This window comes from Sorex fumeus, unplaced genomic scaffold, assembly GCF_029834395.1.
Source record: "Sorex fumeus unplaced genomic scaffold, SorFum_2.1 ptg000098l, whole genome shotgun sequence".
NCBI classification, from domain to species: domain Eukaryota; kingdom Metazoa; phylum Chordata; class Mammalia; order Eulipotyphla; family Soricidae; genus Sorex; species Sorex fumeus.
Genome location: NW_026606155.1, coordinates 59,913,819 through 59,932,033, shown reverse-complemented (window position 1 = coordinate 59,932,033; position 18,215 = coordinate 59,913,819). Strand labels below are relative to the sequence as shown.

The 18,215-nt window shown below is 40.2% G+C and overlaps 1 protein-coding gene and 1 pseudogene across 3 annotated transcripts in view; both read left to right on the top strand.

The window, feature by feature from the left end:
• PRORP (protein only RNase P catalytic subunit) overlaps positions 1–18,215 on the top strand; it is a 115,550-nt gene that overhangs the window by 27,149 nt on the left and 70,186 nt on the right. For all 3 annotated transcript variants that reach the window (XM_056133803.1, XM_056133802.1, XM_056133804.1), the window contains exon 5: positions 8,295–8,402. In XM_056133803.1, coding sequence (XP_055989778.1) covers positions 8,295–8,402 — 108 coding nt within the window. The remainder of the gene's footprint in view (positions 1–8,294; positions 8,403–18,215) is intronic.
• The window catches only part of LOC130041160 (protein lin-28 homolog A-like), a 38,718-nt pseudogene continuing 38,388 nt past the window's right edge, over positions 17,886–18,215 (top strand).

Sequence of the window (18,215 nt, the reverse complement as noted above, 5' to 3'; positions counted from 1 at the left end):
ATTTTATTTTTAATTTATAATAAAACAGTATGAATTATAGTAAATTTTGTCCTTTTGTAATACAGAGGTTTTCAACTTTGATAACTTTTGTAGATGCAACTGATAAATTATTACTACTTTAAAAAACAACAGAAATGGTTCAATGAAGAGTACAAGTAGAGGTTCTGTCTTTTTAACATGGTAATTAATTTGGTCTTTTTTTTTTCTTTGCATTTCAGTTTTCTCACAGGATTATTTTGAGAGTAAAGAGGAACATATGTGCATCTTGTAAAGTGTAAACCAAACTACAGGGAAACCTCTGTAGTGTGTTCTCCATTCCTGGCCATGAACACTTTATGACTTACCTCTGTGTGTGTCTGCAAGCCCCATGGGTCTAGACTGAGCCCAGAGCCCTTCTGAATGGAATGGGCTGAAGGGCTTCTCTGGCCACTGAATCAGGATTCATTCTTTTTCCTTTTTGATACACAAGGAGGAAGCATTTGAGTCACACCCTGCAGTTCTCAGGGACTATTCCTGGCTCTCTGCTCAGGGGTCACTCCTAGAAGTGTTTGGGGGACCATATGGAGGGCCAGAGGTCGAAATGGATCTACCACAGTAGAGGCAGTCAGGTTATTGGTACTTACAGGGATCCTTTAACTCTAAATCTCAGAGAAGAGAAGCGCTTATTTCTGAGTCAGAAACAGGAAGCAGAGAAAGTAATTTTCTCTGGGAATTCTTGGATAAGTTCTTGGATAAGTTGTATCTATGCAATACTGCTCATTAGTTGTTTAAACTCCCTCTTGTTTGAAAAGTGCTTACTTTTGGATTTCTTACTTTAAAAGTCTTATTTGCACTTATTTTTGTTTTATGTTGAGATTGTCCAGTAGAAAGACTGAATATTTATTCAGTAACCTTGTCTCCAGAGGAGGAGGGAATTTGAGGTTTTTGTTGGTGCTTTAGAGCAGAGGGGGTTCCCAGTGTGTGCTTGTGTGAGTGAACTCAGTGAACTGAAAGCAGAATTGCAAAAAAACAAAAACAAAAACAAACCCAGCCTAGCACATCTAGGTTTGTAAACTTCAAGCTATGTTACTACCTTTCCTTACCTGATTTGTTCCTTTTCAATTTGGGAGCTAGAGCCTGTAATTGAAAATACAGTGTCTTTTTTGCCTTTCTTTTAGTATTTTCTCTCAGTTTGTCCAGCTAGCATAAGATAAAAAGAATATATAGTTCTTGGGGCTGGTGAGATAGTAAAGTTGGCACACAGCCAACCGGTTTTGATCTTTGGCACTGCTTATGGTCTCCCAAGCCTAGCCAGGAGTAAATCCTGAGCACCACCAGGTGTGCCCACCCTCCCCCAAACAAGCAACAACAAAGAATGTAGCTCTTGTTTTGTCTAGAAATTTACTATCTAAACTATCTTCAAGGCCCAGAGAGATAGTACACCGGGCAGGACACTTGCCTACCATGCTGACCACCCAGCTTCGATCCCTGGCACTACATGTAGTCCCCCGAGCACCGCCAGGAGCAATCTTTGAGCACAGTCAAAAGTAATCCCTGAGCTCTGCTGGTGTGACCCAAAAAAAAAACAGAAAAAATAAACAACAACAAGAAGAATCTTCACCCAAATGAGATCTACTGAAAGCTCAGGAAACCATGGAGTGCCAGGAATCAAACCTGTCTCCCACATACAGCACATGTGGTCTTGCCCTTTGAGCTACATCTCCAGCCCTCAACTTGATTTTTTTAGGTATTGTTGGATTGGGGGTATGGGGGGTTGGGTAGGGGGTGCAGCATGTTTTCTTTTCTTCTTAATAGAATCAGAAACTTAATAAGATTGTATGATTTGATTTATTTTATTACATTTTTTTGGGGGAGACACACACCTGACAATGCTCAGGACTAACTTCTGGTTCTGCACTCAGGGATCACACACCTGGTAGTCTTTGGGGACTATAAGAGATGATGGTGATTGAACCCAAGTCAGTTGTGTGCAAGGCAGGCACCTTACCTACCATACTATCTCTCCAGCCCCAGGTTGAATAGGACACTAAACTATAATGGTTATGATTCACTTGATCACTTGACTTCCCGTTAATTGTCGATTTGCTCGAGCAGGCGCCAGTAATGTCTCCATTTGTCCCTGTCGCGCGCTAGTGTAGCCCAATGGCATCTGTTCGTTCTAGGAAAACGAAGAGCCTCAAATCAATCATTCATGGTCTTGATGAAGAAGTCTGACCATCTGGTAGGTGGGCGGCCACGCGGTCTTTTGACGTCCCGTGGGTCGTCTCTAAATCTTATTACATGTCCAGCCTATCTGATTTTTGATGCCTTGGCAAATGAGACAGCGTCCCTGATTCTAGATTGTCGATGGAGGTTGGAACTCCAGATTCTTTCTCTCATTTGAGTGAGACGTGATACTCCAAGCATAGCTCTTTCAATTCCTCTTTGGGGGACCCGAATAGCATTCTTATTGATTCTCCTTTGCTTCTGTTGAGACGGAAGCGGTCATTGAAGCCCTAGCCAATCAGGGCATTCAAACTCAATACATCAGGATCTTCTGTGAGCTGTATTACGGATTCACTACCAGGATCTCACCATTCTACAAAGAAGTAATCAGCGATGTCAAGAGAGGGGTTCGGCAGGGTGATACCACTTTACTGAAACTCTTCAGTGCCACCCTCGAGAACGTCATGCGATGACTGGAATGGGAAGGAATGGGAGTGAAGATAGATGGTCGGCAACTACACCACCTCCGCTTTGCTGATGACATTGTTCTAGTAACACCAAACATTAGCCAAGCGGCACAAATGCTGGCCAACTTCGACTGTGAGTGTGGAAAGGTCGGACTACAGCTGATCTTACGAAGACAATGTTTATGAGAAACAGCCTCGTTCCTGATGCTCCATCCTCTCTCAATGGAACGACCATCTCCGAATGCAACAGTTATGTGTACCTAGGTCGAGAAGTCAACATGATGAATGACCTGGCACCTGAGTTGCGCAGGAGGAAGAGAGCGGCTTGGAACGCCTTCAAGACCGTCAAAGAAATAGCTAAGAGGATGAAGAACCTCCGGCTCTGGGCACATCTCTTTGATTCCACTGTTCTTCCTGCATTAACATACGCCTCAGAGTCCTGGGCCCTACCTACGCATACAGGATGAGAATGCTATTCAGGTCTCCCAAAGAGGAATTGAAAGAGTGGTTATGATTATAATTACTAAATTAAAAATACCCCTAAATTGGTTAATGGTGTGGGAGATGGATGGAGATAGTTAAAATACAGGAGGATCCATTATGACAACACTAGTTGGAAATGATCACTCTGGACAAGAAATAAGTTTTTAAAGCAGATAAAAGGATATACATGATAACCTGTATCGCGAACATAATACCTAAAATGTGCCAGAAGTAGCCATTGAACACCACTAGGCATGCTTCCCTCTACCTCCAACCCCCTAGAAAAGAAAACTTAGAGGCCTAGTTGAAGATGAGATTATAAAATAGTACAGTCACATTGGATAACACTCTTGACAGTTCCTCAAAAAGTAAAATGTAGAATTATCATATGATCTGACAGTTCTACTCCTAGCTATATTATCAAGAGAAATAAAAACATACATCCTTGGAACTGGAGTGATAGCACAGCGGGTAGGACGTTTGCCTTGCATGTAGCCGACCTGGGTTCGATTCCCAGCATCCATATGGTCCCCTGAGCACTGCCAGGGGTTAATTTCTGACTGCAGAGCCAGGAGTAACCCCTGTGCATCACTGGGTGTGACCCAAAAAGAAAATAAATAAATAATAAACTATAATGTTAAAAAAAAAAACATACATCCTTGCAAAATTCACTGTTGCATTGTTCATAGTGGAAAATAGCCCATAAGTTCATCAGCTGATGAATGGATAAATAAATTGTGATGTTATATTATTATTATAAGTAATAATATATTATTCTTCAATAAAAAATGAATAAAGTACTGATAATTGAAAGCATTGTGCTGAGTGGAGGAAGGTGATCATGGAAGATCACATTCTGTATAATTCTGTTCAGTTGAAATATTCAGAATAGGGGAATGCATAGAGACCGAAAGTGACTAGTGGTTGTTGTGGCATGGTAAGGTGGAGGAATGAGGTTGACTAATAACAAGACTTTCTTCTGAGACACAGAATGTTATAAAATTAGGTTGTAATGATTAATGTATAGCTTTTGAGTTGTATATTTCAAATGAGTTAATTTTATGGTTTGAATATTTATCTCAAGAAAAAAATTCTATTTATCATTTTTATTTAGGTGCCACGATTTACAAAGCTATTAATAACAGAGACATACAATGTTCTAACTATAATCCCACTAATGTAAGTGTCTCTTCACAGTGACCCAAGGTTTCCTTCTATCTGCCTCCTTAACAAACTCGTTAACATTTTAATTATTACAGTCTGGAACACATTGTTATCATAATGTTGGATCTTACAATTTTGATGTACACAGCAATTTCATCTTTATACCACAAGTATCCAATGCCCAGTGTTACCATCAGTCTGTCTCCTCTTCCTCCCCTTCCTTGGCATTCTGTAATCCAAGGCCAAGGTTTGCCCACGCTGATACCTTCTAATTTTTGTTTTTTCTTGGAGGCAACACCCACTGGTGTTTAGGAGTTACTCCTGGCTTCACTCAGGAATCACTCCTGGAGGTGCTTGTAGGACCATATGGGATGCCGGGGATTGAAACCGGGTTGTCCACTTGTAAGGCAAGCACTCTACCCACTATACTATTGCTTAGCCCTCACACTAAATTTCTTGTTTTAATACTCTGTCTCACAGTGAGAACATCTGGTATTTGCCTGTTCTTCTCCATTGACTTACCTTGCTTAATATGACAACCCTTAAGTTCCAGACAAGTTTTAGCAACTGCATAATTTCATTCTTCCCATGGTTGCGTAGTATTCCATTGTTTATATATATCTGAACTCCTATATCCACTCATATGTCATTGGACTTTTGAGTTGTTTTCATATATTGGCTATTGTTCTAAGTGTTGTGTTGACTCAAAATAGACACACAGATTAGTGGGATGAATTGAGAGGCCAGAATTAAATTTTTTCACACTGTGTGCCATTAATTTATGATAAAGTATTCAAGAGCATAAAATGGAAAAAGAAAAGTCTCTTCAATAAATGGTGCTGGAAAAACTGGATAGCAACATACAAAAGAATGAAACTGATCACACTCTCACACCATGTACAAAAGTTCACTGAAAATGGGTTAAAAAAAATTTAATGTTAGACCTGAAATCATAAAATACACCAGAGAAAACAGGCAGGATACTCAGGCCATTGACTTCCATGGTATATTTTGGTGATTTGACTCGAGAGTCAAGGGAAATAGATTCAAAAATATGCAAATGAGATTGCATTTAACCAAAAACCTTCTGCTTAGCTAAAGAAACTGTCATTAAAATAGACATGACAGACATGAGTTCCCAAAAGTAACTCTGGTGACCCCTGCCTCCTGGGTTCTGGGTTCTGGGTTGGAGCAGAACTATCTTAGACCAAACTGCTGGGGCTTCACTGGTGAACTGAAATTTGCCGGGAGTGACCCCCTAGCTATATACCACATGGGAGACATCTTCTCACTGTACACACACAAGGGAAGAGACACAAAGACTGGATGGGAGAAAACATTGGCATGGCATATGTTTCACAAAGGGTAAATATTTGAGCTCTTTGAGGAACTCACAAAACTCAACAAGGAAACAAACAACTGAACAGAGTCTTGGCCAGAGACATTCAGGGCGAAAGATATAGTGCAGGGAGTTGCTTTGCACCAGGTTACAGTTGGCTGCAATGCTGGTTCAAATCCCCAGCACTACCTGTGGTCTCTTGAGCACAGAGCCAGGAATGGCTCCTGAGTACTGTCCGGTGTGGCCAAAGCCAAAGAAGAAAAGAAAAAAGATAAAATATGACACTTGTGAGAATGATCTATATCAAATAGGGTAGAAAAAAGCAGGAATGTGGAGAAAAAGAAACCAGCATATACTGCTTTTAGATATGTCAATTGACTCAACTTCTATGGAATGGAGATTATACAAAATATTAAAATTGGATCATGATCTAATTTAATAATTCTCCTCCAAAGTATTCCAAAACACTAGTTTAAAGTTACTTTTACAGCAATGTTCATTGCAGTGCTATTACATAATAGCCAGGATATGGAAACAGCCCATCTCTGATGATAAATCCATAGATTAAAAAGTTGTGGGAGATATATACAATGAAATACCACTGAACCATAAGAAAAATTACATCTGGCCTCTTTCAATAGCGTAATGAAACTGCAGGGGCTCATGCTCACTGAGTTAATTCAGAAGGAAAAAAGAAAATAATTGAATGATCTTGCTCTTATTTGGGTGCTAGAGTGGCTAAGGAAGGGAACATACAAAACCAAACCCTTGGACTCAGTCCTCAAAACTGAGGTTTACAGAGCAGGGAGGGGAATCAAAGCCAGGAACAGCCTAGTGGACTGTGGTGGAGGCACATCAGTACTTTGCTGGTGGCTGTGATGGGGTAACACTGATTTTTTAGCAGGTGTGACTTTGTACCCCTGTCACACATAAAGTCATGTAAACTAACAACTCAGTAAATGAGACTTTTAAATTAAAAAATAATGGGGGTCCACACCTGCTGTGTTCAGGGGTAACTATTGGCTCTGCATTCAAGAATTACTCCTGGCAGTGCTTGGGGGACCATACAGGATGCTGGGGATTGAACCCCGGTTGACTGTAGAAAGCAAGTGCCTTTCCTGCTGTACTATCACTATCACTCTGACCCTATAAATAAAAAATATTTTTAAGGACACTGGGGCACCATTTGATACCAGGGTACAAATCCCAGTCTCCTGCATGTAGAGTATTGAGCCGTCTCTCTTGCCCAGAGGTAAATTGTTCCTTAAATTGAACTGAAATTTAGGGTTTAAGTTTATTTTAGGGTGCTCTAATACAGTGTCGCAGTGGGTGAGCTCCTTGGCCTTTATCAACGTGGTCTACACTGTGGCTTTTAAGTGCAATGATATAAGTTCATTTGGAAAGCAAGTATGTTGGGGACCTCACAGAAGCACTACAAGGAATTCCGAGATAGTAACACACTTAGTTTTAGTCAGAGGAGGGGAAATGCTCCCTGATGTATTGGATTTTTCTGCCTTTTAGAAGACATCAATCAGGAGGATAGTCTTTGGATGGCATTTTATTCCACATCCCATGTTTGCACAGAGCCTTCCAGACTCCCTTCAAGCACACTTGCTCAAGTATACCCTTTCCGTTCTGTGGTTTTAAGGGATTTCCAGGTCTTCTTATCACAGAATATCAGAACTGGATGGGGATTTTATAAATTAATGTAGTTTACCTCTTGATATTTTAATAGCTGTCCACTTTGTCAGCAATACCAAACCACCTTAGTTAATCATTCTAATGTGAATGCAAGGTAGTCCAGAGAGCAGTGCCTGAGGGAATGGAACATTACTTTCAACATCATTTTCAACATTATTAGTAAAACTTGAATTTCAGAGATTTAATGTACTTATCTTATTCCTCTTGAATTATTTAGAACTAAAATAAAAAGTTAATAGATGGAGCGATAATATAGCTGGTAAGGCTCTTGTCTTGCATACAACTGTGCAGGGTTCAATTTCAGGCACCCCATGTGGTCCCCATAACCCCCCATAGCCCCACCAGAAGTTATTCCTGAGAGCTGAACCAGGAGCAAGCCCTGAGCACCATGAGGTGTGGCTCAAAACAAAACAAATTAATGGTAATCTTATATATAAATTGTCTTCTTCAAGGTTTATTTTTTCTTCCAACTTTTCCCCTTGTTAATTCTCTTATGCTTTTGTTTTTCTATTTCTTTGATTCTACTCTTTATTATTTCACTTTCTTTGGAATTTAGCTTGCTCTCTTTCTACCTTAAAGTGACAATAGGTGAATGATTTTCGTACCTTTTTCTTTTCATATTAACATGTAAAATGATATACCTTCTCTGTTTATTATGCTAATACATCCCTTGGCAAGCTCCCCGTGGCATATTCAATATGCCAAAAACAGTAACAACAAGTCTCTCAATGGAGATGTTACTGGTGCCCGCTCGAGCACATCAATGAACAATGGGAGGACAGTGCTACAGTGCTATTCATTTAAAGATATTTCTAATTTCCTGTATGATATTTTGACCTATAGGTTATTTTGAGTCATTAGACACTGGTCATAACAATTTGTTTAAGATCAGGTCTTTACTAAGTTCTTGTTAATATCTTCTCTTTTTTTTTTAGGAACTCAAGAGATTTAAGAACTTTGTGAAAACCTGTCCTCCTTTCGATATCGTCATCGATGGGCTGAATGTTGCCAAAATGTTTCCCAAAAGTCGGGAATCTCAAAGTGTAAGTACTGGTTTCATTCTGCTATTCCAAAGCTCCAGAGTACCTATTTGTGATCTTCATTGGATCTCTTAAATCTACACTTTTTCCTCCCTCTAAAATTATCCTTCTGAAAGTACCGAGTGACCCACTACACATCTAAGATTCACTGTTTTCATCTCTGGTAAGCAAGTGTAAGTTGGGTAAGAGTGAGGGTAAGCATCCATCTCACACAGAGCCAAGTTCCCTCTCTTTGGCCTTTACGTGACCTTCTCCAGGACGTTACTCTCTCTTTGGGGTTCATCTGTCATTTTCTGTGGTGGCATCCTTCTGCTTATAAATGATCAGTACATAATACTGAAAATATCACTCATTGCTCTTTTTTCAAACATAGTATGTTGATAAATTAGTTTAAGTAGTTCTTTTGGTGGGGGCAGGGGGCTAGGTGGGATAAGGAAATCAGTTCTATCAATTTTAAATGCCATAGTAGTTTCTAATAGGAATGTCGTGATTCTTGTTGGGTTTATTTTGGGGGGTGGGGGCGGCTGGGTAGGGGAGGGACATTGAAGTTGGCCCATACCCACCAGTGCACAGGACTTACTCTTGGCTCTATGTTTAGGGATCATTCCTGGCAGTGCTTAGGGTACTCTAAGCAGTGCTGGGATAGAACTAGGTTCTGTGGCATGAACAGCAAGTGCATTTACCCCTCTGTACTATGTCTCTAGCCCAATATTATGATTCTTTTTTGTGGGGGTGGGAGGGGTACTCAGCAATTCTCAGGGGTTACTCCGCTGTACTATCACTCTGGTCCACAAGTTAAAAATATTTTTGACTCAGAAGTATTGGAGGCAGTCATATTAGAGGGGCCTTAGAGGTAGTAGTAGTATACAGGCAAAGCCAGAAAAAGAAGAATGAAGGGATTATCACTAAAGCTTTGCATATTCTAAAAGTTACCCATCTAAGCTGAGAAGTTAAAAGTTTTGCATTTTTTGCCTTTTGTTTGATATTCACTCTCATACAAAATACTAAAATTGGACTCACCATTCATGTTCTTAGATTCCCTAAGAATCACCAGGAATGACCCAGGCACAGAGCCAGAAGTAGCTCCCAAACACTGCTGGGAGTATAACCACAAACCAACAAACAAAAAATGGAGGGAGACTTGCCAGAAATAATGCAGCCCAAATATGGGGGGAAAGTAATGTACATAAAATGATGTGGTAGGCATTAGGGGAGAAACAAATATGTACATGTTTCTAGCAGACTTTGGCAAACATAAAGGCAGATAACAAAAGATCAACCAAAGAAATCATATGTGATAATAACATTACTTTTATCTTTTACTCTGGAAAGAATTTAATATTCTAAAAAGCAGAAAAACAAAACTCAAATAACCTGTGTTCCTGGCATCCCATGTGGTCCCCTGAGCACCACCAGGAGTGAACCTCAAGCACAGAACCAGGATTAAGCCCTCAGCATTGCCACATGTGGCCCAAAAAACAAAGACAAAAGGGGGGGCCAGTGATAGTTCAACTGGCTGAGCCTTGTTTTTATATGCTGGAGCCCCAGGTTTCATCTCCAGGACCACATGGTCCCCCAAACATCTCCAGGAGTGACCCCCAAGCATCAAACTGGAAGTACTCACCAAGTGTCATTGGCTGTGATTTAGAAACAAAAAATAAAGAAAGAATTTAATGCTGACAGTAGTTCATATAAAAAGTAATTGTTATTTTTTCAGCTTTTCAGAATACTATTGTCTTATGGCAGTGCACTGGCTTCTTTTGGGGGAAATATCAGCTCAAATTCAGCTGAAATATGTCACCTGAAGGATAAAAGAGAAAAAATTTGTTTTCTGAATTTCTTTCTCAAACCTCTGAAATTCACTGTAGCACTGTAGCACTGTTCTCCCATTGTTTGTCGATTTGCTCAAGTGGGCACTAGTAATGTCTCCATTGTGCGACTGGGGTTTTTTTGGCATATCAAATAAGTCACAGGTACCTTGCCAGGCTTTCCCAGGCGGGCGCAATACTCTCAGTAGCTTGCTGGGCTCTTCAAGGGGGGGGCGGAGGAATTGAACCCAGGTTCCTGGGTTGGCCACGTGCAAGGCAAACGCCCTTCCTGCTGTGCTATCGCTCTAGCCCACATTGGTTAAAAATAAAGACCTGGGGCTGGAGTGATAGTACAGCGGGTAGGGTGTCAGCCTTGCACAAGGCCACCCAGGTTTGATCCTGGATATCCCATTTGGTCCACTGAGCTCTGCCAGACTAAATCCTGAGTGCAGGCTAGAGGTAACCCCTAAGCATCGCTGGATGTGCCCCCCCAAAAAACCAAAAAGACCAACCTAGACTAGAAAGATAGCACAGCAGGTAGGACTCTTGCCATTTTGTGTTGTGATTCTTACTGCTGTCCATCCTTCACTTTACTTCCTCTAAAGTTTGAATTTTGGTTTTCAAGATGTCCCTGAAGAAGATAGGCCCCAGTTCCAACTTTCCCCCATCACTGGTCATAGAGAGGAGGATCTTGTAGCTCCGCAGTCACTTTATTTTTCATGGATGATAACTTGGGAAGTTGCATTGCGTTAGGTAGAATATTTCCAAACTGACTAAGTATTTCCTTCTATCTGTGCACCATTCCACCCACTCCAACTGCTGCACGTGTGTATGAATTCTGATATTTCATGTGACTATGGGAATAGTCTGGCTCTTGGAATTTTTGGGGGGAGTTGGAGGGCTAAAGGGGGACTTCCCAAACAGTGCCCAGGCACAGAGAGTCACTTCCTGAAGTACTTAACCAACCAGGCTGCACAGGTCAATGCCCAGACTTGGGAGTGCAGTGCTGGGCTGCTAGGGATGGAAGGGCTCCACACAGGGAAAACATGTGCCCTGGTTCCCTCTGCTATCTTCTAGCCCTTCCAAATTATTTTAAACATACCCACTGCTAGAGAAGTAACAGTTGGTCAAAACTCAGGCGAAGCCATTCAAGAATAAGGAGAAAGATCAATGATGCCTAGCAAAGTTTCCATAAAAATTCAACCTTGGTGGGGCTGGAGTGGTAGTACAGGGGATAGGGCATTTGCCTTGCACACGGTCAACCCAAGTTCGATTCCCAGCATCCCATATGGTCCCCGAGCACTACCAGGGGTAATTCCTGAGTGCAAAGCCAGGAGTAAACCCTATGCATCTCCAGGTGTGACCCAAAAAGAAAAAAAAAAATTCGACCTCAGGTTCCCTTTCTTTCCAAATGTCCCCAAAAGGTGTACTTGGCACAGTGTTCAAAACGAAATTTCCAGAATTGCCTTTCCTCAAGTAATCTGGTATCTAAGAGAAGCATTGTTAGGAACAGTGTTGCTAAGCTCCTGTATCTGTTTTCTCTCTGGCAGAATCTTATTGGCAAGTTGATTCTCCTGTGGTGTATCACTGATAATGCCTGTGTGATAACTATTTAGGGTGTGGTGAGATTGTGAATCATTATTGTGTATATCTTGCTTCTATGGCAGTGTTGTAAAACACACTGCTCAGGAATGTGGTAGGTAGTGACAACCTCTGACAATTTAATACCCACTTTAAGCAAAGAATGATTTAAAGTATTTGTTGAGCCTGAAAGGTGCAATTCCAGAATGAACAATTAGTTTACTTAAACATGTTCTTGAAGTTATAAACTGCTTTTCTAAATTATCTTGAACTTAATTATCTTCTAATTAACTATTAATAAGTTTTGCCATTTATTTTGAAAAAACTATTTTTCCTTTTAACATAATTTATATTTTAAAAAATTAAATAAGTTATAGTTTGGATTTCTTACATTGTAGAGGATATTTTTTTTGCCCAAATGCAATTAAGATCAGTTGATTAAGTCAATTCAGATAATAGGTTGTATTGCAATGTTTCATTTAGACATCTTTAGATAATATTAGGAATATATAGTTCTTTATGGTGTTTACCCCCTCCAAATAAATATTCTTAATTTATAGATAATATCTGTTCCACTTTCTTCTGTAACAAATATAAGATAATTGCAGTTAAATATGCAATGTAGAAAGTTAACTTAAAATAAGAGTACAAAAGGAAAATAAGTTCAGGAAAAATGGGAGATTTGAAGTGGGCACACAAAGTGCATACTATGAATTGCTCTCCTTGGGCTAAAAAGTCAGTCAATAAATTTAAAGGTGAAAATACAATTACTGAAGAGTAGCAGGGGGTCACTCCTGGCAGTTCTTGCAGGGCCATGCAATGCCGAGAATCAAACCCGAACTTTCTGCATGCTGAGCATGCACTCAGCCTTCCGAGCTGTCTCTCTTGTCCGTAAAAGTTTTCTTAACTATTTAGGAAAAAGATGACAGATGGGCAATGTTATCAGACTTGGTTCTGTAGTTCTGTAAGGTAAATGAAAACAGAAGTTCCTCTTCAAATGGTCTGAAATAACCCTACAAAATACACCAACATTCAGGAGTTCCATGTTAAATCAATATCGCCACGGGTGATCTCCTGTCACAGAGCCAGTAATTGTCCTGATTGCCTCCAAGAATGCACCCCCTCCCTACCCCCCACAAATACAAATACAAATACAAATACAAATACAAATACAATACTCGGCCTGGAGCTTTGCATGCAGAAGACCCAGATTCTGTCCCCGCTACCACATGGCTCTCCAAGCACTGCCAGGAACAACCCCTAAGCAGAAAACCAGGAGTGTCACCTTTTGAAAGTGAAATTTGAAGCCACATTGTTTTGTGACTATGAAAGTATTGATGTTACTACATTCTTAATTCCTTTTCACTATTTAGTTTTATTCACTCCACTTTATCCATCCCATTTCTGTGACATTTATTTGATCATCATTCTGACATGTCATTGGAGAGATAAAGAAAAAAAAAGCATAGATATTATAATATCTGATTCCTACTCTTACTAAGTTAGGTTTTCTTTTGTGCAAGATTTCTAAGCTGGGGGCCAGAGCGATAGCACAGTGGGTAGGGCGTTTGCCTTGCACGCAGCTGACCCAGGTTCTATCCCTGGCATTCCATATGGTAGCCCAAGCACTGCCAGGAGTAATTCCTGAGTGCAAAGCCAGGAGGAACCCCTGAGCATTGCTGGGTGTGACCCAAAAAGCAAAAAAAAAAAAAAAAAAAAGAATTCCAAGTTGGCTGGGGAGATAGTAAGGGGATAAAACACTTGCCTCACATGTGGCTGACCCCGGTTTGATCACCAGAACTATGGTCCCCTGAGGATTACCAGGAATGATCCCTGAGAACAGAGTCAGGAGTAATTCCAGAGTAAGAAATAAGTTTATTTAAACATGTTCTTGAAGTTATAAACTGCACTTCTAATTATCTTGAAGCACTAATACTTTATTAATCAATTTTTAACTAATCAATTCCCCTGCTCCACCCAGTGCCACCTCCCAAAAAATCTGAGAACCCAATAACTTCCACCAAAAAACTCCTAGAAACAATAGACTCGTATAGTAAAGTTGCAGGTTATAAAATCAATACCCAAAAGTCCATGGCTTTCCTATACGCAAACAGTGAGAGAGAAGAAAGCAACATGAAAAAAACAATCCCATTCACAATTGTGCCCCAGAAAATCAAGTACCTAGGAATCAGCTTAACTAAGGAAGTAAAGGACCTGTACAAAGAAAACTACAAAACGCTACTTCAGGAAATAAAAGAAGACATGAGGAAATGGAAAGATATCCCCTGCTCATGGGTCGGGAGACTTAACATTGTCAAAATGGCAATACTACCGAAAGCATTGTATAAATTCAATGCAATCCCTATAAGGATACCCATGACATTCTTCAAAGAAATGGAGCAAACACTCTTGAAATTTATATGGAACAAAAAGCCCCCACGAATAGCTAAAGCAATTCTTGGGAAAAAGAAAATGGGAGGAATCAACCTCCCGAACTTCAAACTGTACTACAAAGCAGTAATAATTAAAGCAGCATGGTACTGGAACAAAGGCAGAACTGCAGACCAATGGAACAGGGTTGAATACACTGACATCTCTCCTCAATCATATGCTCATCTAATCTTTGATAAAGGTGCAAGTAATGTGAAGTGGAGTAAGGAAAGCCTCTTTAATAAATTGTGTTGGCATCACTGGACGGCTACATGCAAAAAAATAGGCTCAGAACTCTGCCTAACACCATGTACAAAAGTAAGATCAAAATGGATTAAAGACCTCAACATCAGACCAGAAACCATAAGGTACATTGAAGATAAAGTTGGCAAAACCCTCCATGACATTGAAGCTAATGGTATCTTCAAAGATGCCACGCCACTGGCCGAGCAAGTGAAAACAGAGATAGATAAATGGGACTATCTTAAACTAAGAAGCTTCTGCACCTCCAAAGAAACAGTGACCAAAATACAAAGACAGTCTACAGAATGGGAAAGGATATTCACCGAATACACATCTGACAAGGGGTTGATATCCAGGATATACAAAATACTGGTTAAACTCCACAAGAAGAAAACATCCAACCCCATCCAAAAATGGGGCAATGAATGAACAGAAACTTTCTCAAAGAAGAAATCCGAATGGCAAAAAAGCACATGAGAAAATGCTCTACATCATTAATCATCAGGGAGATGCAGATCAAAACCACAATGAGATACCATCTCACACCTCAGAGACTGGCCCACATTCAAAAGAACAAAAGCAACCGATGCTGGCGATGCTGGCGTGGATGTGGCGAGAAAGGGACACTCCTTCACTGTTGGTGGGAATGTCCACTGGTTCAGCCCTTCTGGAAAACAGTATGGACGATTCTCAAAAAATTAGAAATTGAGATCCCATTTGACCCAGCAATACCACTCCTGGGAATATATCCCAGAGAGACAAAAATGTATAGTCGAAGTGACATCTGCACTTGTTTGTTCATTGCAGCACTCTTTACAATAGCCAGAAACTGGAAGAAACCTGAATGCCCAAGAACAGATGACTGGTTAAAGAAACTTTGGTACATCTACACAATGGAGTACTATGTAGCTCTTAGAAAAGATGAAGTCATGAACTTTACATACAAGTGGTACAATATGGAAAGTATCATGCTAAGCGAAATGAGTCAGAAAGAGAGGGATAGACATAGAAAGATTGCATTCATCTGGGGGATATAAAGTAACAGTATGAGATTAATACCCAAGAATAGCTGAGATCAGCACCAAGAGGATTACTCCATAACTTAGAGGCTAGCCGGGTATCCTAGAGGAAAGGGCAGTTCAGATAGAGAAGGGAGCACCAAATAAAGGATGTTTGGAGGATCCTCCCAGGAGGGGAGATGCATGTCGAAAGTAGACTATGGACTGAACATGTTTGCCACTCAATGCCTCTTTTGCAGACCACAACACCCAAAAGGAGAGAGAGAACACAGGGGATTGCCCTGCCACAGAGACAGGGGGGATGGGGGGATGGGGGTGGGAGGGATATTATCCATGGTGGTGGAAAATGGGCACTGGTGGAGGGATGGGTATCTGATCATTGTATGATTGAAACCAAAGCACAAAAAATTGTAAATCTACAACTTTAAAAAAAATAAAATAAAGTAAAGGGAAAAAAAAATCTGATTCACAAGGATACCAAATTGTCAATATTAGTCTGTTCCCCATCTCTACACATGTACACACATATGCACACGCTCAATCACTATTAAACTGACACTGTAGTGTCTAACCAGAAGTTCTGTTCATGGTTCTAGCCATTTTTTGGTTAACACTGACCATTAATGAGAACTAAGACAGGGGCTGCTGATATACTTTGATTTTTTTCTGTACTAAGAATTTTGTATGCATGGTCTTATGTAATCTGCACAATTCTCTATGGGAGGTGTGCTACTATTTTTTCCCATTTTACAGTGAGGAAACTAAGGGGAAGAAGGATTGTTAGTTTGTCACATTACTATAAATCTTAAAGGCAGCATTCAAGTATACCACCACTTATCCCAACTCCCCTGTCCTTCCATCCTGACTTGAGATTCTGCTTGCATCTGAAGTGCTAAATAATGTATGTTTATATAGGTGAAAATTTCCTCTGATTCCCTTCCCTTGGTTAAAAGACCAGAGGCTGCATATAATTGGTTGTGGTGCTCATACATTCTGTTGTGCTTGCTGGGGACTGTACATTTTACTTGCTGTTTTTACACACACTTGGTTGTAGTGCATCAGAATAAACTTTGTTGTGGCTTTGCGATCACAATTGGAAGTTCCTCCAACATGGCACTCAGCACATGAGGTGATGCCAGGATTTGAACTTGCAATCAACTACCATTGAGCAATTCCTGGGGTTTTTGTGTGTGTGTGTGTGTGTGTGTGTGTGTGTGTGTGTGTGTGTGTGTGAAAATTAGTTAAACTGCCTCTAGGGATGCATAAGCTTTTTGGGTGATAAAAAGTATGATAAATCAGAGAAAGTGTAGAACAAAATAAAGGTTGGCTATTCATTTGTTCAATTTTGAAATTTAGCAATATTTTATATCTTATTTAAAATGTATTTTTTAATGTATCCATTATTTTATTTAGGCCAAAATAAAACATACTCTGAGAGTTTTTGGCTATTTGCCTAGACTTTTCAGTGTGCATGATGAAGCAATGCCAAGTACTATAGCAATATATGAATATATATTATAATATATATACATATACACACACTTAATTCTCTTTACACAGATTACCTTTCTATATGTGACAAATACTCTACCTTGGCAATTAAAACCTAATAGTGAAACCATTCATTTGTGTAAGAAAATCATGAATTACTATATTATGCCCTGGGGTTTAATAAGCAAAAACTGCATCCTTGTTATTGTATTTTTTTTCTTCTAGGAACCATGATTTACAATAGTGCTATTATTAATGTTTTGGAATACAATGTCACTGCATCCTACCCAGCACCAGAGTGACAATATCTCTTCACCTCTCTTCACCACGGTCTCCCAGCCCCTTCTCATCAGCCCTGCTGCCCTTAGCAAACAAAAAGAATTGCCTTTTTAAAAAAAATTTATTCTTTCCTTTCAAGAAAGTTACAAAAATAATAGAGTTCCCATGTACCCCACAGCTAATTTTCTCTGCCATTCACATCTTCCATTTATTTATTTATTTGCTTTTTGGGTCATACACAGCAATGCTCAGGGGTTACTCCTGGCTCTGCACTCAGGAATTACTCCTGGTGGTGCTCAGGGGACCGTATAGGTTGCTGGGAATCAAACCCAGGTCGGTCACTTGCAAGGCAAATTCCCTACCCACTGTGCTATCACTCCAGCCCCTCACATCTTCCATTCTTATGATATGATTGTCACAATTAATGAAGGTTATTACGACTACCCGGATTTCCCTGTTACCAACAGTCCTGGGATCCCATGCAGCATCTTGACTAGCAGTCACCAGCTATCATTAGGCCCCTCTTGACCATGGCAGTGGGTGGCCTTGGAGATGTTGAGAACTGTCCAGTTATGATGGAGAATGCCCCTCTTTTGGGATTTTTGTGATGTGTTTCTCATGATTATGCTGGGATTATGGACTTGGGGGCCCGAAGACCTCAGTCAGAGGTAAAAGCCCTTTTCCATCGCATCATGTTAGAAATTGATACTGGTAACATGACTGATCACCTTGGGTGCAACTTGATCACTTGCCTGCAAAATACTGATCAGATTTTCCCACCATGGACATTTATTCTTTCTCCCCCTTTTTATACTGTGATGGTTGGAAAGTCATTACTTTTAGGTGACATACAAAGAGATGACAGTTATGTTTCACCTTTTCAGATGCAGAACATAAATTATTTGGAACTCTTCTGCACTGAAAATTTGTTTGTTTTTTTCCCATTTACCTGTTTCTTTGGTCAC